We start from the raw sequence: 24,651 nt of genomic DNA, 5'->3' as shown, positions 1-24,651 counted from the left end.
CAATCAGCTATGGATAGTGTTACAGCAAGAGCGAGGATAGAGCGTGTGCACAAGCGCGCTCTCACTCTTTAGCTTTCAAGATCAGTCTTCTGCCGTAGCCATCTCTTACACTGTCCGCAGCAGTGGCACGCCCCCTTGCCAGTTCGGAAGACAAAGTACAAGACTGATCTCTCGCAAGAGCTGAAGAGATGAGAGCGCCCCCTTGCCAGTTCGGCAGAAGACTGATCTTGAAGTCTGAAGAGTGAGAGCGCTCACACTCTCCTCTATCCTTGCTATTGCTGTAACACTGTAAATATCTGATTGGACAGTGTCACAGCCATAGTAATACCCCCCCCCCCCCCTTGCCAGTACGCACCCCGTTGACAGTTCAGGGGGTTATTTAAATATCGGGCGCCAACTAGGATGGCACCGATATCTAAATAACGTAAATAAATGTACAGTGCCCCAGGGTTTGTGCAGCCCTTCCCATTACATGCTGCACTCAGCTGCACATATATGGGGAGGTGAAAGGTTCTCTTTAACATGAGTTTAAATGTGATTGGCTAATTCTGAACACAACCACATCCCCGATTATAAAAGGGTGTTCAAACTTATGCAACCACATTATTTTATTTTTTTATTTTTCTCCTTTAAATGATTTCAGTTTATTTTTCAATGGAATTGTACAGATTACGGGTCACATTAAAAGTGGAAAAAGTTCTGAAATTATTCATCTTGTACCAATTTTGTAACATGACAAAAACAGGCATTTTAAAGTGGGTGTGTAGACTTTTTATATCATATATATATATATATATATATATATATATATATATATATATATATAAAATGGAAAAATTGTTGGGAAGCAGCACTCCGGTAAAAGGATATTAAATCACCAAAACATCAGCTAGCACGGCAACGTTTCAGTCTCTTAGGCCTCATGCACACGGCCGTACCCATAATCACAGCCATTATGGCCAGCATTTTCGGGCCGTTCTCCCTTACAAAGGAGGGGGCAGGAGGTGAGAGCTGGAGCAGAAAGAGGAGACACAGTCATGCTGCCCATATAAATCTAAGGAGAGGGGAGGGCCGCACGCATAGAATGAGAAAGACAGACAGAAATGTGCTGCAGTTTCCTGGTAAGTCTTATATTTAACCTCAGTTCCACTGCTCATTACTGCTGCATAGTGTCCTCCATGTTGCGGTGCATATATATATGCGCACTTTTGGGGTCAATAAAGCACCCACTTTTTTAACCATAAGCCTTTGTGAGTGCTGCCTATTTACTGCATGCATATATATATATATATATATATATATATATATATATACACTACCGTTCAAAAGTTTGGGGTCACCCAGACAATTTTGTGTTTTCAATGAAAACTCACACTTATATTTATCAAATGACTTGCAAGATGACTAGAGAATATAGTCAAGACATTGACAAGGTTAGAAATAATGATTTTTATTTGAACTAATAATTTTCTCCTTCAAACTTTGCTTTCGTCAAAGAATGCTCCATTTGCAGCAATTACAGCATTGCAGACCTTTGGCATTCTAGCTGTTAATTTGCTGAGGTAATCGGGAGAAATTTCACCCCATGCTTCCAGAAGGCCCTCCCACAAGTTGGATTGGCTTGATGGGCACTTCTTGCGTACCATACGGTCAAGCTGCTCCCACAACAGCTCTATGGGGTTGAGATCTGGTGACTGCGCTGGCCACTCCATTACAGATAGAATACCAGCTGCCTGCTTCTTCCCTAAATAGTTCTTGCATAATTTGGAGGTGTGCTTTCGGACATTGTCCTGTTGTAGGATATAATTGGTCCAATCAAGCGCTGTCCACAGGGTATGTCATGGCGTTGCAAAATGGAGTGATAGCCTTCCTTATTCAAAATCCCTTTTACCTTGTACAAATCTCCCACTTTACCAGCACCAAAGCAACCCCAGACCATCACATTACCTCCACCATGCTTGACAGATGGCGTCAGGCACTCTTCCAGCATCTTTTCAGTTGTTCTGCGTCTCACAAATGCTCTTCTGTGTGATCCAAACACCTCAAACTTCGATTTGTCTGTCCAGAACACTTTTTTCCAATCTTCCGCTGTACAATGTCTGTGTGCTTTTGCCCATATTAATCTATTCCTATTATTATTCAGTCTGAGATATGGCTTTTTCTTTGCCACTCTGCCCTGAAGGCCAGCATCCCGGAGTCGCCTCTTCACTGTAGACATGGACACTGGCGTTTTGCGGGTACTATTTAATGAAGCTGCCAGTTGAGGACCTGTGAGGCGTCTATTTCTCAAACTAGAGACTCTAATGTACTTGTCTTGTTGCTCAGTTGTGCAGCGGGGCCTCCCACTTCTCTTTCTACTCTGGTTAGAGCCTGTGTGTGCTGTCCTCTGAAGGGAGTAGTACACACCGTTGTAGGAAATCTTCCTTTTCTTGGCAGTTTCTCGCATGGAATAGCCTTCATTTCTAAGAACAATTATAGACTGTCGAGTTTCACGTGAAAGCTCTCTTTTTCTAGCCATTTTGGGAGTTTAATCGAACCCATAAATGTAATGCTCCAGATTCTCAACTAGCTCAAAGGAAGGTCAGTTGTATAGCTCCTCTAAACAGCAAAACTGTTTATAGCGGTGCTAACATAATTGCACAAGGGTTTTCAAGTGTTTTCTAATCATCCATTAGCCTTCTAACACAGGTAGCAAACACAATGTAGCATTGGAACACTGGAGTGATGGTTGCTGTAAATGGGCCTCTATACACCTATGTAGATATTGCATTAAAAACCAGACGTTTTCAGCTAGAATAGTCATTTAGCACATTAACAATGTATAGAGTGTATTTCTGATTAATTTAATGTTATCTTCGTTGAAAAAAACTGTGCTTTCCTTTCAAAAATAAGGAAATTTCTAATTGACCCTAAACTTTTGACCGCTAGTGTATGTGTATATATATATATATATATATATATATATTATTTTTTTTTTATTAGATAGGGGAGCAGGATTCACCTCTTTTCTATCTCTGTGTGCAGCGTATAGAAGACATCATAGTCATTAGGCTCAGCCCCCTAACCCAGAGAAAATGGAGAACTAGAGATAGAGCCTGCAGAGGAGAAAACTGCTAAAAAAAATGCAGAATACAAGTCATATAATGGTCAGAAATTGTGCTATTCCTCATATACACACACACATACGACAGCTTATTCTGAAAAGTTAGGCCTATAAAAAAATGTACCCCCTTGTTTGTTTTCTTGTGTAGAATAATAGTCACAGTGACTATTCAATTAATTTTTTTCAGATTGACCACCCCAAAAAATTATATATATATATATATATATTTTTTTTTTACAGAGTCTTAGGCACACCATACTGCACCATATGCTTATTGTGGAGGATACCACCATAATGCAGCGTGTGACGAAACATGTGATGATTTTTTTTTCCTCTATGGGCTTCAGAATCGAATATGTAGATATATAAAATAAATCATTAGACAGATCTCTGTACTGTCCCTTGACATTTTTGTACATAGTGATAAGATTACTATGAAAGGTTTTCTAAGCTGAATACCCCAAGTTTAATTACTTGCTTTAGTACTGCAATCCACCGGTTCCCTTAATTACCTTGGTTGCCCTCCTCTGCACCTGCTCCGATTCAGCTATGTTCTTCTTATACAGAGGTGCCCAAAATTCTACACAATATTTTACGTGTGGTCTGGCTTTTTAGAGGCAAAACAATTTTCTTTTCATGTGCATCTATGCCTCTCGATTTTATTTGCCTTGGCAGCAGCTGCCTGACATTGGTTGCTAAAGTTACGTTTTTCTTTCCACCAAAGTCCCTTTGAGATCAGCTTTAACATTGAATATGTAATTTATTTATTTTTTTCTCATCCCTCATGTATTACCTTACATTTATTTGCATCAAACTTCATTTTCTCACTTTTGTGCCTAGACCTTGTTTCTCAACTCTTTCTGCAATATTCTCTTCTGTGTAGACTACTTTATATATCTTAGTATCATCTGCAAATAATGACATTTTTGCAAGGCCATTAATATACATATTGAAAAAAAAATGTCCCAATACCGAAGCTTGTGGCACTCCACTTGTAACTGTGACCCAACATGAACATGTACCACTGTCGGTATATAGATCTTTTTTAAGAATGATTGTGCTCCCTGTAAAAGGAAAAAAAGCTAGTGAAAAGAAAGGTGAAAAGAGCGCCATCTTCTGGTCAGGAGTAAAGATGTTAGTGCTTTATAAAATTATTATTTATAATATTATTAATCCAGGATTCAAAACAACTGTCAAAAAATGTGTGATATTTCTAACATAGCAAGAACCACTGATGAAAACAGAAGGGATTAAAAAAACAAACAAAAAAAAAAACACAACCACCACAGGACCACATAGGAAAGTAAATTTGTTTAAAAAAAAAAAAAAGATAAAACCAGATTACAACTTTTTGGATCATTTCATTTGATGGATCACTTAGCGACTATGTACTACCACATGATACATTGCTATCACAGTCAACGTGACAGTTGCTGCAGCTACAATGTCCATGCTCATTTTCACCAGAAATTCATCCTCAATTCTACATATTCAACCATGGGAGAAAAATAAAATTCCACATAATTTAGGATTTACCAAATGGAGCCAGACATTAGTGATGGGCTCTGTACTGCATACATTCTCCTAAACTACGGACAGTATTAGTCCTATTCATTTCATCAGAAATCATCTGACGGGCCGAGACGAGGCCCAGACCCTGCTACAGAGCGCAGTATGGGTAACACCTCGATCACAATCTCATAAACACATCTTTAGGAGGTCTTTTTATCGGCTTCAGCCAAAGCCTCCTTCAGCTTCTTGGTCATACTGGGGATGAGGTCCATGTGGTCTTCTGCACACTTTATCACACAGCTCTCCAGCTGCGCTCTTGCTTGCGATTCTTTACTTCCATAATCTAGGGAATCCTTTGCTTTGTCGTTGCAGTGCATTGTACAGCGGCCCAGGCGATCCTAAGGTGAGGGGAACAAAGATCAGAGCATGGGTAAACAGCTGACTTTTAAATGTAGCTTTATATGTGAATGGAGAACATCACGTCGTATCTTAATATGAGAAGATATTGGAATCTATCCTGTTCTTTATTCTATTCTCTTGTAGCTGCCATTTAGAGAAATGTGACACCAGGCATGCTTCCATATTGATTGTCACTTATAAATTAAAGGGGTATACCACAGGATATACCATAATGCCTGATAGGTGCGGTGTGGCTCATTGGGGAGAGCAGTGGCAGCTCCCTTTAAGAGGCTGTCTCACAAATACGACGTCTTACCACATTGAAGCGGCGGAACTAGCTGATCGCTGCGGGAGCTGCATCCCACACCCATGGAAAACAGATGATGTGCCGGGTGATGTCGCCGTTGACTATTTTTCTCCTCTAATGCGTCGGCCGCAAAGGCAATAGTGAACTACATGCGTCCATTCAAACCAGAGTGACTGCCGCTGTTTGTTGCAGCTCTCCTTTTTGGCTCATATGGTATATCCTGTGGATACTGAACGGGACCCACCTTCTATGACGTTCATATACCCTAATAGGGCATATGGACAGAGGTTTGTCTTTCCTTATAGAAGTGCTTCTCAAACTGTAGAAGGGACCTCACCGTTGAGGAACCCCCCAGTTCTGACAGCTACGCAGAACTTTCTCTGGCTGCAACAATCTCTGGTTTATCAACATACGTACACACATATATATATATATATATATATATATATATATATAAACTAATTTTGTGCTATTTCTAATGTTATAATGGGTCCAGGAAACAAGTTAAATTGAGCAAAATAAACTGGAGAAGCCCTGCTTTATAGTATTGTCTTGGGGTCTATGAACATTTCTTACAATGGAGATTTGCTGCCCCCTACTGGATTAGACAGAAAGCCTTGAAATGGCATTAAATAATATTGGGATGATCTACAAGACTCACCTGAAATCTCTCCAGCTCATTGGTGACCAGACTTTGTGCTTGTGCCAGGGGGGCATGGCAGCGTTCTATGCAGTTGTGTACCTGCTGCATGGAGGCTCTTTCATTATCACAGCACTGGGCACTACACTGGAACATCTTCCCCTGCAAGAAGAAGCAGAGTGGAATGAAGCAAGTTCTTGGACACACAATATACACAGTTATAGTTTTGTGTATTAACATGGAACCCAAATTTGTGCATAATTATAAGAACCTTCAAAAGAAGAAAATCACTTCAAGAGTGACACAGACCACCCCTAACATCGACATAAGTCTGTTAGTCCCTGCAACCATAATGGGAACCTAATACATCAGTTGTAAAGGAGCCAGAAAAACTCTACTTTACCAATCTAACAAACCCCTCGCTCTATGCACATTATCACCTTTTTTTGTTCTACATTTCATCCTCTAGGTCATTCAGGTGTCCTCCTACCTTTGCCCAGGACTGAGCCCCATCATCCATAACGGCTTCTGGCTTCATGGTTGGAGCCCCCCTGTTCTGTCCCAGGCCCCTATGTGAATTATTGTCTGTGACCACAACAGTTATGTCTATTAGGTGACTAGACCGAATAGTCACCGAGACTAGAAGTGCGGTTAACGAGTAGCCATTGCTTCCGGTTAGTGACTGGGGTACCATGTGCTCCACAGACTCAAGTAGGCGAATGTCGGGAATCTCAGGGGAGAATGCTGCAGACCAGAATATCTCAAATAGTCAATGTTGGGCCAAATGCAGAAGTTGGGCACAGTGCTTCAGGAAGAAGCTTGCCAAGCACCCCTCCATATGGTTTCAATCGAAGAGAACAGATATTCACTATCAGGAATAACTCCAAAGGATGAAGATGTAAAGCTGGCCATACATGAGTGATTTCCGACGTTTTCATTCATTGTTGCTCCATGAAAATTTTTGTAAGTTAAAACGACAAATTGTCAATCAATTTTTGCCTTTATCTGTGGCATGGTCTGGGTTTCTTTTGATGGGATGCGTGAATCTATTATTTTAATAATAATGTGTACGAAGAATTGAGCATAGTATGTGGTGTGCACACCACTCGCCAGTTTCAGAGTTCTGGTGGGAGCATTCGAAACATGGTCTTGGCAGTAGGTAGAAATATACCATGAGCTGTCAAACCCTCCCGGTCATCAAATTCCTCATCAACAATTTTGACATTACAGTATATTAAAGATTTCACAATTTATGACATATCAAAATAGTATGCCGTGTTTGATCAGCGGGCATCTGACTGCTGGGACCCCCAACAAAACCCAGAATGTGGGCAGCTGGCCGTTTCTGTAACTCCATTCCCTATAATGTTAACCCCTTAAGGACACGGCAAATTTTGGCCTTGAGGACAGAACAATTTTTTTATATTTCCAGACGCTCATAACTTTTTTATTTTTTGTACGGCGTGGTTATAAAGAGACTTTGTTTTTTGCGGGACGAGTTGTACTTTATGTAGGTACCATTTAATGGTGCAAATATATTATGGTTTAATTTATATTATTTTTTATTTTGGCAAAAATGCAGAAAAAAAAAAACAATTCCGCTGCAGTTTTATTATTTTATTTTTTTACACCACACACCGATCATCACAAATAATTTTATACATTTGTTGTACAGGTCGTTACGGTCATGGCGATACCAAACACGTCTTCATTATTTCAAATTTTGGGACTTCTATTTGAATAAGTTTATTTATTGTAAAAAAAAGATTGATTGCTTACAGGTAATCGGTTTTTTAAGAACCTATGACAGCACCCCTGTAGACGTCCCATCCGCTGGACAGGAAACCTGAGGATATAAAAATGGACACACCTCTCCACACACCCAGTCTTTAGGAAGAACTCAGGATGAGAAGTAGTTTAGTTTTGTGGGTTTTTTTGGGGGTTTTTTTTGGTGAAAATCCCTCACACCTTTATATGTACGATATTTACAGAAGTGCTTAAATTAAAATTAGCGATCCAGCTTATGAGGGTAATTTACTACGGACATGGGAGGGTAACAGCGGAGTGCTGTCATAGGTTTTTGAAAAACCGATTACCGGTAAGTAATCAGTCTTTTACCTATTCACCTATGACAGCACCCCTGGAGATGTAAAATAGAAACCAATATTTTTAGGGTGGGACCACAGCTTGTAGTACCTTTCTACCGAAGGCCAAGTCAGAGGCTGTATGTAGTTGTAATTTGTAGTGTTTAAAGAAGGTGTGAGAACTCCATGTGGCAGCCTTACATATTTGGTCTAGGGATGAGTCTGCTCTCTCTGCCCATGAAGTGGACACGGCCCTGGTGGAGTGTGCTCCGAAAAACTCTGGGGGCTTGAGCTTTTGATTTATGTAGGCTAGTCGTATGGCCTGCTTGATCCACCTTGCTATGGTAGCTTTGCTGGCTGCTGAACCCTTGTTGTGACCCTGAAACTGGATAAACAAGTTTTCTGAGGATCTCAGATCCTGGGTAATCTTTAGGTACTGGACTAGGAATCTTCTTATGTCTAGGCAGTTAAACTGTTGTACCCTCTGATTCTTTGGGGAGTCACAAAAGGAAGGAAGGACGATATCTTGGTTTAGGTGAAAGGGTGAAACCACTTTAGGAAGGAATTCTGGCAGGGTTTTTAAGATGACTATCGTCTAGTAGTAGGGTATGTGGAGGAAAGGCAGAGAGGGACAGAATCTCACTCACTCTACGGGCTGATGTAATGGCTAACAAAAAGGTCATTTTGAGGGTCATCATTTTCAAAGAAATAGAGTCTATTTTTTCGAAAGGTGGTTTTATCATAGCCTGGAGAACAAGGTTTAAGTCCCAGGGAGGAACTGGGGATCTTATCTGGGGTTTAAGTCTGCAGGCGGCAGTTAGGAATCTCTTGATCCAGGGGTGTTCTGCCAATTTAAAATTGAAGAAGGAACTTAAAGCAGAAATCTGAACCTTTAACGTAGTAGGCCTAAGGTTTTTACTTAGTCCCGCCTGGAGGAATTCCAATATTAAGGGAATATCTGGCTTGGTTAAAGGATTAATATCCCTGCCTGCAAAATTCAAGAATGTATTCCATGACCTCAGATATATTTTTGAGGTAATCGGTTTTCTACTGGCTAGTAGGGTGGAAATGACAGAATCTAAGAATCCTCTTTGCCTAAGGATTATCCTTTCAGTTTCCATGCTGTCAGATGGAGTTTCTGAATGTCGGGGTGTAATACTGGGCCCTAATATAGAAGATCTGACATGTTTGGAAGAACCCATGGTTGGTGTGACGACATTTTTGTTAACCACGTCTTTTTGGCCAGAAGGGGGCTATCAGTATCACACTGGCCCTGTCTTCTCTGACCTTTTTTAAAACTCTTGGGAGGAGGTTCAGGGGGGGGGCGTATCCTCTCTCTTGATTCCAACACTGGGCGAATGCGTCTGTTACTGTTGGGTGGTCTGAAGGATTTAGGGAGAAGAACCTCTGGGTTTTTCTGTTTCCTTTGGATGCGAACAGGTCTATTGATGGGGTTCCCCATCGGAGGATGATTTCCTGAAATATTGTTGTATTCAGGCACCACTCTGATTGGTGAATCCTTTCTCGACTTAGGAAGTCTGCCACCTGGTTGTCTTTCCCTTTGAGATAAACGGCTGACAGAGTCAATAGGTGGTGTTCTGCCAGAGAAAATATCTGTGTGGATAAGTCCATCAGCGAGGCCGATCTCGTACCCCCTGCCGATTTATATAGGATACTGTAGTTGTGTTGTCCGAATAGATCTTTAGGTGCTGACCTGAGATTGCTTGTATGGATCCCTTCAGGGCCTGAAGAACTGCTGCCAGTTCCCTGAAGTTGGAGGATCTCTGAGTGGTCTGCTGGTCCCACTGACCCTGAAGAAAAGAGGAGTCGTAATGAGCTCCCCACCCCCAGGGACTCGCATCTGTGGTCATGTTGAGAGTAGGGGTTATCTTCCATGGAATACCCCTCGTGAGGTTTTCGCTGTTTAGCCACCATCTGAGGGATAGTCTTGCTGTGGAAGAGATATGTAAGGGTTGGTCCAAGGAGAAACTGCTCCTGTCCCATTGATTTAGGATGTCCCACTGCAATGGCCTGGATTTGAAGTGGGCCCATAGTACGGCTGGGATGCATGATGTCATGAGTCCCAGGACTGACATAGCCTCCCTGAAAGATGTCGTATGGCTCAGGTAGATCTCTGATATCCTGCTTATCAGGAGCCCGATTTTTTCTTCTGGAAGCAAGGACATCTGATTGGAGGAGTCCAGCAGGGTTCCTAAGAATACAGATCTTTTTGATGGAGTTAGATTTGAATTTTTTAGATTTATGTTCCATCCTAATTTTGTTAGAATATCCCGGACTATTTGTATATGTAGGGTCAGAGTTTGAACGGTCCCTGCGACCAACAGGAAATCGTCCAGATATGGAATCAGGAGAATGTCGTTCATCCTGATGTAAGAGGTCATTTCCGCTATCAGTTTGGAAAATACCCTTGGGGCTTGTGAGATGCCAAAGGGGAGGGCTCTGTATTGTAGGTGAGATATGGACCCGTTGAGTGTCACTGCTACCCTTAGGTATCTTTGATGACGATGACATATGGGTACGTGATAGTAGGCATCCTCTAGGTCTATTGAGGCCATCACGCAGTCTCTGGAGAGGAGGTTTATAGTTGACGTGATGCTCTCCATGCGGAATTTTTTGTAGGTCAGATAAAAGGTTTAATTTTTTTAGGTTTATAATGACCCTGTGTTTGCCTCCTGGTTTGTTCACAAGGAAGAGAGGGGAATAAAAGCCCTGACCTATCTCTGTGCTTGGAACCTGGATTAGGACCCCTTTTTTTTATGAGTGACAGAACTTCTATTTCTAGAATCTTATGTTGGTCTGGGTTCCTTAGGGCCCTTGTGGGAAAAAAATCTGTCTGGGGGGAAGAGATCTGAACTCTAGTACGTACCCGGTTTTTAGGATTCCTAGAATCCAAGGATTTGCTGATATATTTTGCCAATCTTTGAGAAACAGGGAAAGGCGACCCCCCACTGCCCCCGTGACGTCATTGTTGGTCCCTATTTTTAGGGTCCCTCTGGGGCCTGAAGAGAAAGGACTTGTTTTTCCTAGGAAATCTCGAGGGTCTAAATTCCTGTGCCCTAGGGTTAGCGTACCCCCCTCTTTTATTACTGGGCCCTCTGGGACGAAAGGACTCTCTTGTGGGCCTTGCTTGTGCCGGGAACCCCTTCCTACTATCCGATGCCTTTTCCAGCAGGTCATCAAGTGGGGACCCAAAAAGGTAATCTCCTGAGCAGGGGATAGCGCACAGCTTCCCTTTGGATCCGGTGTCCCCTTTCCAAGTCTTTAGCCAGATAGCTCGTCTAGCCGAATTTGCCAGGGCTGATGATCTGGCGGAAAGGCGTACAGCGTCTACTGAGGCGTCTGCCAAGAAGTTTGCTGCTTTAGAAAGTGTTGGGAGGGAGGCTAGGATCTGATCCCGAGGGGTCTTGTCTTTCAAATGTAACTCCAGTTGTGCGAGCCACACTTTCAGGGATCTAGCCACACAGGTGGCTGCGATTGCTGGTTTAAAACCCCCCGTAGAGGCTTCCCAGGTTTTCTTAAGGTAGAATTCGGCCTTCCTATCCATAGGAGCCAAGATCTTCAAAGGGAAAGGAGTGCTTCCTTGATATCTTGGCTACTTGAGCGTCAAGCCTGGGGATGTTGTCCCAGTCCTTGCATGCGTCCTCCTCAAAGGGATACTTCCTTTTGAGAAATTTGGGAATACTTGTTTTCCATTCCTTCTTAATAAGGTTAGATATGTTCCTATGGATGGGGAAGGCCTATGTCCTCAGTTGGGAACAGATTCCTTTCTCCCTCCTCCTCAACTGAGGAATCATAGGAGCTGTACTCCCCTTCTTCACCTAGCAGGGGATCCTCTTCAGCTGAGGAATCGGAGTCCATCCGGCTAGAAGAGGCGACCTAAGGATCTCTTTTCTTTTTAAGGGATTTTAGTGAGTTCCTAACTTCAGCCCTTACAATATCCTTAATGCTTGTGGCTAAGTTTGTGGACTCTTCTGAGATGATATTATCTAGACATTTTTGACAGAGTCTTTTGTTATAGGAAGATACGAGTTTCTTTTTACATATCGCACATTCCTTGTTATGGGCCTTATCCTGTTTTTTTCTAGGACAATCCCTGGCCTAAACATATGCACAAGAGAAAGGGAACAGTATTAAGCAAGGAGGGGGGTTTTCTTTCTTACCCCATATCCTGGCGTCCTCAAGTACCGGACTGGAGGACTTGGCATCCGAGCGTTCAGTGCGTCCTGGTGCTTCTCCTGGCGATTCCATAATGGAGGAAGAAGACTGGAGGACAAAGCTCCTGCTGTTTCTGGCCTAAATAGGCCATGGATTGGCTGGGAGGCCCTCGGCTCCCCACGTGGGCCACCTGAACACCGCCCCCTGGAGTGTTGGACACGTCACCGTCCGGAAGAGACGCGTCGCGTCGACCGGACATGCCAGTGAGAGCGCCGGAAAGCCCCCAAAGCTGGGTATGGTCCGGCCCCTTCCCGAGCCGAACGAGCCCCGGGAATCCGCTCCCCGCCGGAAGAAGGCCCACCGTGTGGACCTTAAACCACCACCTTGCCTTGCAGCAGGAGGGGGACGATGGACCGGGAGAGGAGGGAGTACCTATCCAAGACTAAGGTTGCTCCCTCCGAAGGAGACTTATACCTTTCCAGAGCACCCCTAGTGGAATAAGGTGAGACCTTGCTAGGGGGACTGCAACCCCGGGAGAAGTGTTTTTCCTCAGGACAATCTTCCATCCATAGGACAGGAAACCTGACTGGGTGTGTGGAGAGGTGTGTCCATTTTTATATCCTCAGGTTTCCTGTCCAGCGGATGGGACGTCTCTCCAGGGGTGCTGTCATAGGTGAATAGGTAAAACAAAGTGTATTTCTGTGTATTTTTTAACTATTTTTTTATTTTTATTTAAAGAGGCTCTGTCACCAGATTATAAGTGCCCTGTCTCCTACATAGTCTGATCGGCGCTGTAATGTACTGTAGATAACAGTCGTTTTTATTTTGAAAAACTATCATTTTTTAGCACGTTATGACCAATTTTATATTTATGCTAATTAGTTCTTAATGGCCAACTGGGTGTGTGTTTTACTTTTTACCAAGTGGGCGTTGTAAAGAGAAGTGTATGACACTGACCAATCAGCGTCATACACGTCTCTTCATTCATGCCCAGCTTGTTTCACTGAACAGCGTGATCTCGCGAGATCACGCTGTGATGGGACTTCCTCCCACTGGTCCTTCACCGGAGCGATGGAAGAGTCAACAGACATCGCCTCCAGCCGTGCCAGGACGTTTATCCGAATCCGAATCTGCAGCGGCTGGAGGCAATGTCTGTTCAGTCTTCCATGGCTCCGATGAAGAACCTGTGGGAGGAAGTCACTTCACAGCGTGATCTCGCTGTGCAGTTAAGCAAGTGGGCTTGAATGAAGAGAAGTGTATGACTGATTGGTCAGCATCATACACTTCTCTTTACAACGCCCATTTGGTGAAAAGTAAAAAAACACTCAGTTGGTCATTAAGAACTAATTAGCATAAATATAAAATTGCTCATAACTTGCTCAAAAATGATCGTTTTTCAAAATAAAAACCACTGTTATCTAATTTACAGCGCCGATCAGATTAGGTAGGAGATATTATAAACTGGTGACAGAACCTATTTAACATTAATTTTTTTTTAATTAATGTAACTTTTTTTTTTTATCCCATAGAGGGATTTTTAACTGTAATGTACTGCCATATATCTATATGCCAGTACATTAGCCTGTGTACTGATTGTTACGGCACAGATATATGGTCAGACAGCTCTGGGGTCCTTCAATGGACCCTGGGCTGTCTGGCCATGAAAGTTATGGGCTTTGATCGCGTCACAGGGATTTTCTGTGATGCGATCAAAGGGCAGTCGCCCCTTCTCTTATTTACAATGAATGCCGAGATCAGCTTTGATCGCCGCATTCAAGGGGTTAACGGCGGAGAGGTTTCTCTTCTCTCCGTCGTTAGAGCAGGGCTGCGGCTGTGTATTACAGGCGTCACCCCGCTCCCGATCACGCAGGGACATGGCTGTCACAAAGGACGAGAATACTCGTTCTAATGTGCAAAGTACCCGCCGCTCAGGACGAGTATTCTCGTCCTGTGTTGGCAAGTGGTTAAACTATTCCCTACGCTGTTGGACACCGCTCAGCTAGGTAGGAAGACCAGATACCCCTGTTCTCAGGTTTGGTAATCCTATTAATATCCTATGAATGTCTAGGACAACAAAACCTACTGCTATTTATGTTATTCCTAACTATATTGAAGTGCTCCCAAAGGTGGGGCTTCAATTTTAATATCTAACAATACAAAGAAAAGACCGGATTCCTGCAGGTGAATACACATAGATAGCATCATGACAACCATTAACCAGAGAGTCAATAATAAAGGACAGGACGTTCATGACTTTTTGACAAACAGAGCACAGGTCACTAGTCCCGACTAGAAGGTGCTGCCTGTTATTAGAAGAATAATGCTGTGCCTAAGAGGCTCATTACTGCTAATATAATGACACCGTTCAGCCATTACATTAAAACCACTGACAGGTATAGTGGATAACATTTATTATCTCATTACAATGGTAACGGTCAAGCGTAGAATATATTAGTAGTAAGTGAACAGTCAGTTCTTGAAGATAACATGTTGGATGTGGAAAAATAGGCAAGTGTAAGGATCCAAGTGACTTTGACAAGGGTCAAATTGTGATGGCTGGACGAATGGGTCAGAGAAACTCCAAAACTGCAGGTCTTGTGGAGCGTTCCTGGTATGCAGTGGTCAGTACCTACCAAAAGTGGTCCAAGAAAGGACAACCGGTGAACCAGGGACACAGTTGTGTGTACCCGAAGGCTGAGCGAATTCTAGTGCGTCTGATCCTATTTCACAGAAGAAATACTACAGCTAAATTGCTGGAAACATTAATTGCGGCTATGAGACAAAGGTGTCAGAACATACAGTGCATTGCTGCGTTTGTGGCTGAGAAGCTGCAGACTGTCTGTGCTGCCCCCTGTCCACTGCTGAAAGTGCCTACAATGGTTATGTGAGCATCAGAAACGGACCATGGGGCAATGAAAGAAGGTGGTCTGGTCGGATGATTTACGCTTTCTTGTACATAATGTGGACGGCCGAGTGCTTACCTGGGGATGAGATGGCACCAGGATGCACTATGGGAAGAAGGAAAGCTGGCGGAGGCGGTGTGATGCGCTGGACAATGTTGCACTAGTGAAACCTCGGGTCCTGGCATTCATGTGGATGTTACTTTGACATGTGCCACCTACCTAAACATTGCTGCAGTACACCGCTTCAAGGCAATGATTTTCCCTAAATGCCGTGCCCTCTTTCAGCAGGATAATGCGCCCTGCCACACTGCAAAAATTATTCAGGAATGGTTTCAGGAACATGACAAAGAGTTCAAGTTGTTGACTCGGCCTCCAAATTGCCCAGATCTCAATCCGATTGAGCATCTGTAAGATGTGCTGGAAAAACGAGTCTGATACATGGAGGTCCTCGCAACTTACAGGACTTAAAGTGTCTGCCGGTGACATCTTGGTACCAGATACTACAGAACACCTCAGAGATCTTGTGCAGTCCATGTCTCGACGGGTCAGAGCTGTTTGGGCAGCACAAGCGGGACCAACACAATATTAGGCAGGTGGTTTTAATGTTACGGCTGAACAGAGCAGATTAGGAAATTGCCATTTACATTTAAACTCAAATCATGTTTTTTCCTTCCGTCTGAAGTATACGTCGGAAGGAGCCCAGACGTATGCCTCCAACGGAAGGTACCAACGTATCCCACTGAATAGGCATACAGTGTGATATGTCACCCGAACTCCCTGGGCACAGTGCTACTTAAAGCAGCGATTCCAGGGAAGCCCCTGACGTCACGGTCCATATATGCAGTGACAATACGAGCATAAAAACCAGGAATCCACGGCCAGAGAGTCGGCAACGCTCTGACTGGGAATTCCGCTCCTAAAGGAGCCTCTTATGTCACTGTCCATATATGGACAGTGACTTAAAGGGCTTTAAACTACAGCGTCCCTGGCCAGAGCATCGAAAGCGCTCTGGCCGGGACGTGTGGGACTGGAGAAGCCCCTGACGTCACTGTTCATATATAAACAGTGACGTCAGGAATTTCAACAGGGCCGGAATCCCTGCGCCAAGCTCTACCTCATGTTCTATCCGGGGAAAGCCCCTCAAGGTATACCTGTGATAGGTGCCATACAGTGGCATCCATCACACATAGGCCCACCCCCATGTTAAAAAAAAATGTATACTGCGCGGTACAAGGTTTTTTTGCAGGACCCCTCAGGATGGAATAGCTTAGTTTACTATGTTACCCCAGCCTCCAAAAAAAAAGTAAACCGACATATACCAGCAGAACGGAGGCCTAAAGGCCACGCTTTTGGCCTAAGTCAGGCTAAAGGAGCCCTATGGACACGTTTAGAGTGTACAGGAGGTAGCTTTAGCAATGTACACGCTAAATGCAGGACCAAAAAGTGATGTGAAATGTGAACAGGCCCTAATATTATATGTGTATATATATATTGTTTTATGCATATATGTGGTTTTACTACTTTTAGGGAGCTTGAGACCTAGTATTCCTGTGGGCTCTGCAGGGTCTCTGGGTTAGGCCTCATGCACACGACCGTAAAAACTCCCGTTATTACGGGTCGTGATTACGACCCCTAATAACGGGCTCATAGACTTCTATTGGCGACGGGTGCCTTCCCGTTTTCTCACGGGAAGGTGCCCGTGCCGTTAAAAAAGATAGAACATGTCCTATTTCAGGCCGTAATAACGGCACGGACAGTCCATAGAAGTCTATGGAGCTCTCGTAATGACGGGTGGCTACATGTGTGCACCCGTCATTACGGCAGCGTTGCTAAGCGACGTCAGTAAATAGTCACTGTCCAGGGAGCTGAAAGAGTTAACTGATCGGCAGTAACTCTTTCAGCACCCTGGACAGTGACTACCGATCAGTATAAAAACCTGTAAAAAATAAAAATAAAAGACTTTCATACTTACCGACAACTTCCTGCTTCCTCCAGTCCGGTCTCCCGCCCGTTGCCTTGGTGACGCGTCTCTCTCGACATCCGGCCCGACGTCCTGGATGACGTTTCAGGCCATGTGACCGCTGCAGCCAATCACAGGTCAATCACAGGCTGCAGCGGTCACATGGACTGCCGCGTCATCCAGGGATGTCGGGCTGGATGTGAAGAGAGGGACGCGTCACCAAGACAACGGCCGGGTAAGTATGAATTTCTTTAACTTTTATTACAGAAAAGGCTGTCCCTTCTCTCTATCCTGCACTGATAGAGAGAAGGGGCTGCCGATTAGTGCAGTGCTATTTTGCTGCCAAAAACGTGCTCGTAAATACGGGTGGAATACGTGTGACACCGGACCCATATTTACGAGCACGGGTTCGTAAATACTGGTGCAAAACGGGTGGAATACGTGTGACACCGGACCCGTATTTACGCCAGTATTTACGGGTGGGAAAAAATACGGTCGTGTGCATGAGGCCTCAGTGAGCTTTCTCCTGGTAATAGACCCTACACAGCGAATCAAATAGGTAACTAGAAACAACTATTGTTGACAATAATCACATTTATTTAAAGGGAACCAATCACGTTGAAAATGAAGTCCACTCTGCGGGCAGCATGTTATAGGGCAGGAGGAGCTGAGCAGATTGATATATATCTTGTGGGTAAAAAAATCTGTATAACTTGTGTCGGTTTAAGAGTCAAGTAGGCAGTCCTACATAGTGATTGACTGCCTTCCCTGTATGAGTGTGAATAGAGAGCTGTCAATCAGTAATTAGGACCACCCATTGGACTCCTAAGCCCAGAACAGATTCCCTTTAACAACGAATAGGCTAAAAAAAATGAAATATCCCACTACAAAGCGATTAGTCTAAACACTTTCTAATCTTAGACACGGTCACACCATTGTCATCCACTAATGCATAAAGTCACAAAATGAGCAGACCAATTGCTGCCGTAGTGCTGACATGATAAACAGGACTAACCCTTCTAAAGAGCGGTCTTTACTCTGGAGGACCCCCTTCATCTGTACATTATATGGGCAGCCATTGATTTTAATGTAACGCTTAATTTCTTTAGTAATGTCGGTGCAGGGAATGTCACAACCCAATGACTAGCTGTATGCTGAAGAAAACATCACATGACTAGCGGCTGTTTAAAGTGGACAATCCCTTTAATGAATAATTACAATGGCGACTCCTGTATTGCCTTTTATATTAGAAGCATCCCATGAGCACATTTGATCAGTACACTGGATGCTCTTGTGATGTGAATATATGTCTGGATGATATGTATGTGTAACACGTCACATACTTCTTCCCACCTGCATTTTTCTTATATTCTCCCTCTCCAGATTCTTGACCATAGAATCCACCGCATTCTGTAGCCGGTTCTGATATTCCTCAGCCATTTCTGTATGACAGCATGCGCCAGCATGGGATCCAAGGGCATGAAACCAAGCTTCCGCCCTTCTACGTCACTTCCTGTATCCTAGGACGCCTCCGAATCACAATCCGCCATATTTGTTTTAGGCAGAAAAGGGCATTCGTAATATGTATAATAAAACTGACCAAAGTTGGCACGTATAATCTCAGCTATATATATTGTAATAAATGTGTGCCCGAAATTACAGTGTATTTTATTTTATATTCCTGTCGCTTACATTTTAGGTTTACTTGCCCAAAACAAATATGGCTGACCGGCCCAGTTGTTTCCGCCTTTTCCGCTTCTCCTTACGTCAGTAGTGTGCGTCTTTTGTATTACGTCGCTGATTTTCTGGCGGCTAGAGGTGCTGTGTGATACGAGCCGGCCACACGAGGAAGGAAGATGAGTAAAGCGCACCCGCCCGAGTTGAAGAAGTAAGATACGCCGGGGAAGGGCTCTGGGGTTTAACTGAAAGGAGACGGGTCTCTGCATGTTCCGGTCAAATCATTCCTATTATATTCCTGGTTGTCCTGAGGCCCGTGGTGAGGGAACAGCGGCAGTGCGTCTACATGACGTACAATAGGGGAGAGCAGTATCAAAAGTAGTGCCCAATCAGGTCACAGCTTTCATTCCCTATAGGATCTGTAAAAGATGAGAGCCGGAATCTGATTGGTCATTTGCTCTAGTTTTAATACATCTCTTCCACTGTGCTACATATGCGTGGATTACTGTGCAGGACTTGTCAGATGTGGGATCCGTTCCTGCACCTTCCAGGCATCACGACTAGTGCAGACATAAGGTGGAGAAGTTACTTGCCCTTAGCTATCTATATAGTTAGGGTTAGAGAATGAACTAGTGTTCGTTTTTCAACCATATTCCCAAGATATAACATAAATGTATGGCAGGTGCCCCCACCTATACAAAGAGAAGGGTTACTCTATTTCCTATGCAGAAGCTTCTGCCCCTCATGTCGGCTTGAACAGGAAGAATGTTCATGTAGTATGGCAGTTCAGGGTTGTCATAGGGGCGTGGGAGGTGGAAAAGAGAGCAGCTTTTTTTCCCAAGGATGAATGAAAGCAGAAATGTAATTGTTTTCTGAGGGCATCTATTCCAGGTTCTTATAAGCCTAAATTGTAGGTCTCCAGATAACCATCCACATCAGTGTCTACTAATTACTGTGAACCGTGATAGTTATCATGTGGACATCGCTGATAGTGACTTGGATTGGGGAGATGGATCAAAGCTATTGTAAGGCAAAATTCTGTCAGGTTTGCTAAATCTCCCCCAAAGATACTATGACAACACTTAGAGGGGTTCTATGGGACTTTTATATTGATGGCCTATCAATGGCACCTTTGCCGATCAGCAGACGGGGCCGTGGCGATAAATGCCGCGGCCTCTTCATAGTTAACCAGCCACAGTGCCGTACACTTCCGGAGCCGCTGTGCTTTGAACTGCAGACGCTACAGAAGTGTACAGTGTTCTTGGTAAATTATGAGCGCTTCAGTCAGCTGATTGGTGGGGGTGTTGGGAGTCGGACCCCTACCGATCTGATGTTGATGACCTATCCTGAGAATGTCATCAATGTAAAAGTCCTGGAAATCCCCTTCATCTGCCAGGGCATGCTGGAGAAAATAAGCTGCAGGCTTCAGGCCTTGAATCTCCGCTGCCGGTTGAGCGCAGGTTGCATGCACAGTTGCTCTACATTGAAATGAATGGGCGTTGTAGAAAGTGTCGTCACTAAATGTGGTGGGAAACCTTAGCTAGTTTGACACAACCGTTATACGTGCACAGAAATGAGTCCATATTCCGCTTGTGTGAAACTGCCCTAATGCCTCATGCACACGACCGTTGTGCCACTCGGGCTGTTTTCGATGGCATCCGAGTGACACCCGTTAGTCTTCACGAACCCATTCACTTTAGCGGGTGAATCGGGTCCGAGTCTCCGATCCGAGGAAAGATAGAAGACGTTCTATCTTTTCTGGGATCACTGACGGGAATCGGACGGCACACTCGGTCGTGTGCATGAGGCGTAAGGCTTTAACGATACGTAATAGTAATACCGCAATGAGTAGATGTTACGTATATAAGTACACACATCTGTCCTTTATACATGATTAGATTATGTCAATTTTATCTTCCATGTATTAACTCTGGCTCTGTCTTTTTTCCAGGTTCATGGACAAGAAGCTGTCATGTAAGTGTCAAAATATAAACCGCGGAGGCCGCATGAGGTGGCACTGTAGAAATGGTGGTAGAATCTCACCTATCAATTTTTTTTTTATTTTTTTTTTCTTCATTTAAGCGTCTTCCTTTCCATCTTATGTCTCTTGGTTGTGTAGGACTGTGGATTGTCATTTCTGTTTATGTACATACCTATGTATTTTTTATCATTTATCTTACAGTGAAACTAAATGGCGGCAGACATGTACAGGGAATTCTGAGAGGGTTTGACCCATTTATGAACCTGGTTGTAGATGAGTGTACAGAGGTGTCTGGAAGTGGGAACCAAAACAACATTGGCATGGTGGTAAGTGTGGCAGATCCTCAGGCCTGTGACTTTGATGGGATTATATAAGAGAATTTCTACCTATTTTCATTGCTTCCCATAAGGCCTCATTTACACAGCAAAGTTCTTGTAGTACGTGTGTGCTGCCATATGGTGCTCCGTGCAGCACTGTATTTCATAAATATTCTACTCTAGAAGCAATGCTTCTTGGGAAGACTAGCTCTCTAAATCATCGTCCAATCACAACATGGCACAAATGTTTTTCTGTCAAATTTATGTGGAACAAAACAAAACCAGCTACTTCTGTTTTGTTCGGGGTTTATTTCTCCCTGCAGAGCGATGCTGCCAGCCACACGCTGTGCAGGGGCTACAACCCAACCGCATCTATTTGAATGGAGTTTTGTTGCCGTCCCCTGCATAGGGAGTGTTCTGGGTCGCTGTGAACTGGGGAGGGTGGGAATTGCTAGGGGGTCTCAGAGGTTGGAAATGACCCTTCAAATGTCCACTAAACTTCAAAAAACTTCTGTCATGTCCGAGGTTTTGATCGGTGAGGATCCGAGCACTGAGACTCCCACTGATCGCTGAAATGAAGCTGCAGGAGCGCTCGGGTGAACGCTGAGCCGCTTGATTTCTGATCAGCTTTTCTGGGAAACCTGAGCAACTGTACGCGCTGAATAGAAAGTCTCAGCCTGTACACCAACTGCTCGGCTTTCCGAGAAAAGCCGATCAGAAACAAAGCGGCTCAGCACTCACCCGGGCGCTCCTGCCGCTTCGTTTTATTGATCTGTGGGGGTCTCAGTGCTCAGACCCTCACCGATCAAAACCTCGGACATGTCAGAAGTTTTTTTTGAAAGTTTAATTACCCTTTAAATCTCAAGCTGAGAAATTCCAAGCTGATCTTGCTATTGTTAAATTTTTAGAAATCTCTAGGGGAGACCATTGGGAAGATGTAGGTGGGAAAACACATCCATAGAAACGGTCTGTCTACCAAATATAACGCAGGTACCTAATGCAGTGATTACTACTTGTGATATATTATCCATGCTTCTCATTTCAGGTTATAAGAGGGAACAGCATCATTATGTTGGAAGCCTTGGAGAGAGTATAGCATTGTAGATAGACGCGTGGACACCTGGAAGATCTCCGCTCTGCCTCAGCCAATACACAACCGGAATCCTGAATGAGTGATGTGTGTGGAATACTCTTTACTTCTTTGTATGACTTCTGCTTTTTTTTCTTTTTTGTATTAAAATTTTTCAATTAGATGTTTGAGTGTTGTATTTTATTACATACTGTAAATGTCAAAATAGCACCAAAAATATATCCTGCTGCCAGAAGCAAATGTGCCAATGTTTAATATTTCAGTGTAAAAGAAACATGTGGATGGTTCACTCTGAGCAGATGTCAAAGGCCCTGAATGTCAATGCGCACATACATTGTGGATTGACTGGCGTTATTTCAGTGCTCCGCGACATGTGACTAGAGCTGGAAGTTCACATGGCTGACCGGAAGTAGCCGCTTCTTGTGTCCGAAACTGGAGGAAGCCGAAATCTGCATCACTAAGGACAAAACTTACAAGAAAACACTGATCATACAAATTTAGGCATCAATCACACAACCGGTTTTGTTCTGCGGACTGCAAAATGCGGATCCTAGTGCTTTTTGTGTGCTGTCCGTTTTTTTTGTTTTTTTTTCACGGACCATTCATTAGAATGGGTGAGTCAGCACAAATATGGACAAGACTATGACCTGTTCTATTATTTGCAGAACGGACACACTGATCTGCAAAAAAAATAAATTGTGTATTGGCCCCATAAAAATGAATGGTTCAGTATGCTATCCGCAAAAAAACCACAGGACAGAAAGCAACGGTCGTGTGCAGGAGCCCTCAGGAGAACTCTCAAATGTTTGTTTGGGACTGAGGTTTACCTTCAGTTGTGACGTTGATGGCCTATTGCCTATCCTCCCATTAGCAGAAAGAAGCTGGTGCCGGTTTTTTTCTATCCCTTTTCAATGATTTGATCCAGTATCTTCTTGTAAAAAGCTGTTTAGCTGCTGCCTGAGAGTCCTTCCCCTGCCCACGGACTGACCGCTTACCCTGTATGAGTTTTTATGAGCTGTTAAAGGGACAGGCCAAGCAAAACAATGTAGTTCAGGGCCTGAAGGGGGTGGTTACACTGGGCATAACATTGTATCTGTTGTTTTTACGAAGTGTTCCTTTAGGCGCGGTTCACACAACGCATGTTTGTTGCAGAAGCTGAACCAAAATTCTGAAACCAAGTACAGTACAATGTGAGGAGGGTTTTAACAAACCCCATTCACTTACAGCGTAAAAGATCTGCAGCATACCCTGTCTGTAGCAGCTTTCATCCATTGCTACGGGCGAAACCTGCCTGCAGGTATCAATGCGGACTTCACCCACTGCATAGAAGTAGTATAACACGTAGATTTCCAGGTTGCTTTAACAGCGTTCTATTTGATGCGTTCTGTCTTAATCCGCAGGATGTAGGTGGGGGAGCAGGACTTGCAGGTTTCCTGGTATCATTTATAGTATACTTTATACCGAGTTATATCTCACCCCAGTGATCGAGATGTGAGAGCAGGCTTCCCCTCTTCTGTGTGCAGTGTATAGAAGCAATGATGGCCCTTAGGCTCTTTACACTAGCTCAGAGACAGCTGAGAATTGGGGTATGTTCACACGCAGAGTCAAAAATGTCTCAAAATACGGAGCGGTTTCAAGAGAAAACAGCTGATTTTCAGACGTTTTTTGTGCCACTCGCGATTTTCACAGCGGTTTTTACGGCCGTTTTTGGAGCTTTTTTCAATAGTCTATGGAAAACTGCTCCAAAAACGTCCCAAGAAGTGTCCTGCACTACTTTTTCGCGGCCGCTTTGTTGCGCGTAAAACGCTCCGTCGGATCCGAAGCCGTTTTTCCATTGAAATCTATGAGCAGATGTTTGGAGGCGTTCTGCTTCCTATTTTTCGGGTGTTTACGGACCGAAAATAGGCCCTGTGAACATACCCTTAGAGACAGACCATGCATAGGGGAAAACTGCTAAATGCAGAATTCAAGTCCTGTAACGGCCAGGGTAGATTTACACGCGGCATATTTGTTGCAGAAATTTCTGCGACTGAATCTGTTTCATACATACATGTAAATGGGGCTGTTTCTGCATCATATGGATGGATTACTCCAAACCCTATTTAGAAGAATAGGAAAGTCTGAGAAATGTCTTCTGCCATGTGTGAATGTACCCTAGGGAGAATAGCTGGTCAAGTATAGCCGACCAGAAGCCTCTTCTTCCAAAGCCCTGTTCATTTATATAGGAGCTCTTACAAATACTGAATCAAATCATGAAGAACATGTATATCCCTGAGCTCCGCATCTGCCAGGGCCAACAGTCACTTCTATTGTATTCGAGGTCCATGGTTTATCCGATCTCAATTTTGTTAGATCAATAGTTGTTGATGTCGGATGATGTGTCGGACTTGTTTTATCATGTTGGCTGCTGGTTTCAAATAGAAAAAAATATTGTAGCAATAGGTTTCATGCGGAAGTGAACTGCTATATTAGACTGATCTCAAAGGAAGCCATGTAACTCTT

At 43.8% G+C, this 24,651-nt stretch overlaps 2 protein-coding genes across 3 annotated transcripts; one reads left to right on the top strand and one right to left on the bottom strand.

The window, feature by feature from the left end:
- Positions 1-3,843: 3,843 nt before the first annotated feature.
- On the bottom strand, positions 3,844-18,723 carry FAM136A (family with sequence similarity 136 member A). 2 transcript variants are annotated; one of them, XM_075858511.1, is made up of 3 exons: positions 18,438-18,723; positions 5,983-6,123; positions 3,844-5,013 (listed from the first exon to the last, which is right to left on the bottom strand). In XM_075858511.1, the coding sequence occupies exons 1-3, from the start codon at positions 18,522-18,524 to the stop codon at positions 4,816-4,818; spliced, it is 426 nt and encodes a 141-aa protein (XP_075714626.1). In that variant the 5' UTR covers positions 18,525-18,723; the 3' UTR covers positions 3,844-4,815. The 2 variants fall into 2 exon arrangements, with proteins under 2 accessions (XP_075714626.1, XP_075714627.1); XM_075858512.1 differs by having other exon boundaries at positions 18,428-18,511.
- Positions 18,724-18,860: 137 nt separating this feature from the next.
- On the top strand, positions 18,861-22,312 carry SNRPG (small nuclear ribonucleoprotein polypeptide G). The gene is made up of 4 exons (XM_075858513.1): positions 18,861-18,972; positions 20,713-20,735; positions 20,944-21,068; positions 22,105-22,312. Exons 1-4 carry the CDS (start codon positions 18,941-18,943, stop codon positions 22,153-22,155), a joined length of 231 nt encoding a protein of 76 aa, XP_075714628.1. The 5' UTR covers positions 18,861-18,940; the 3' UTR covers positions 22,156-22,312.
- Positions 22,313-24,651: the final 2,339 nt, after the last annotated feature.

The sequence above is a fragment of the Rhinoderma darwinii genome, chromosome 3 (assembly GCF_050947455.1).
Source record: "Rhinoderma darwinii isolate aRhiDar2 chromosome 3, aRhiDar2.hap1, whole genome shotgun sequence".
In the NCBI taxonomy this organism is placed as follows: domain Eukaryota; kingdom Metazoa; phylum Chordata; class Amphibia; order Anura; family Rhinodermatidae; genus Rhinoderma; species Rhinoderma darwinii.
The sequence above is the reverse complement of the archived record's forward strand: the minus strand, read 5'-3'. Positions and strand labels throughout refer to the sequence as shown.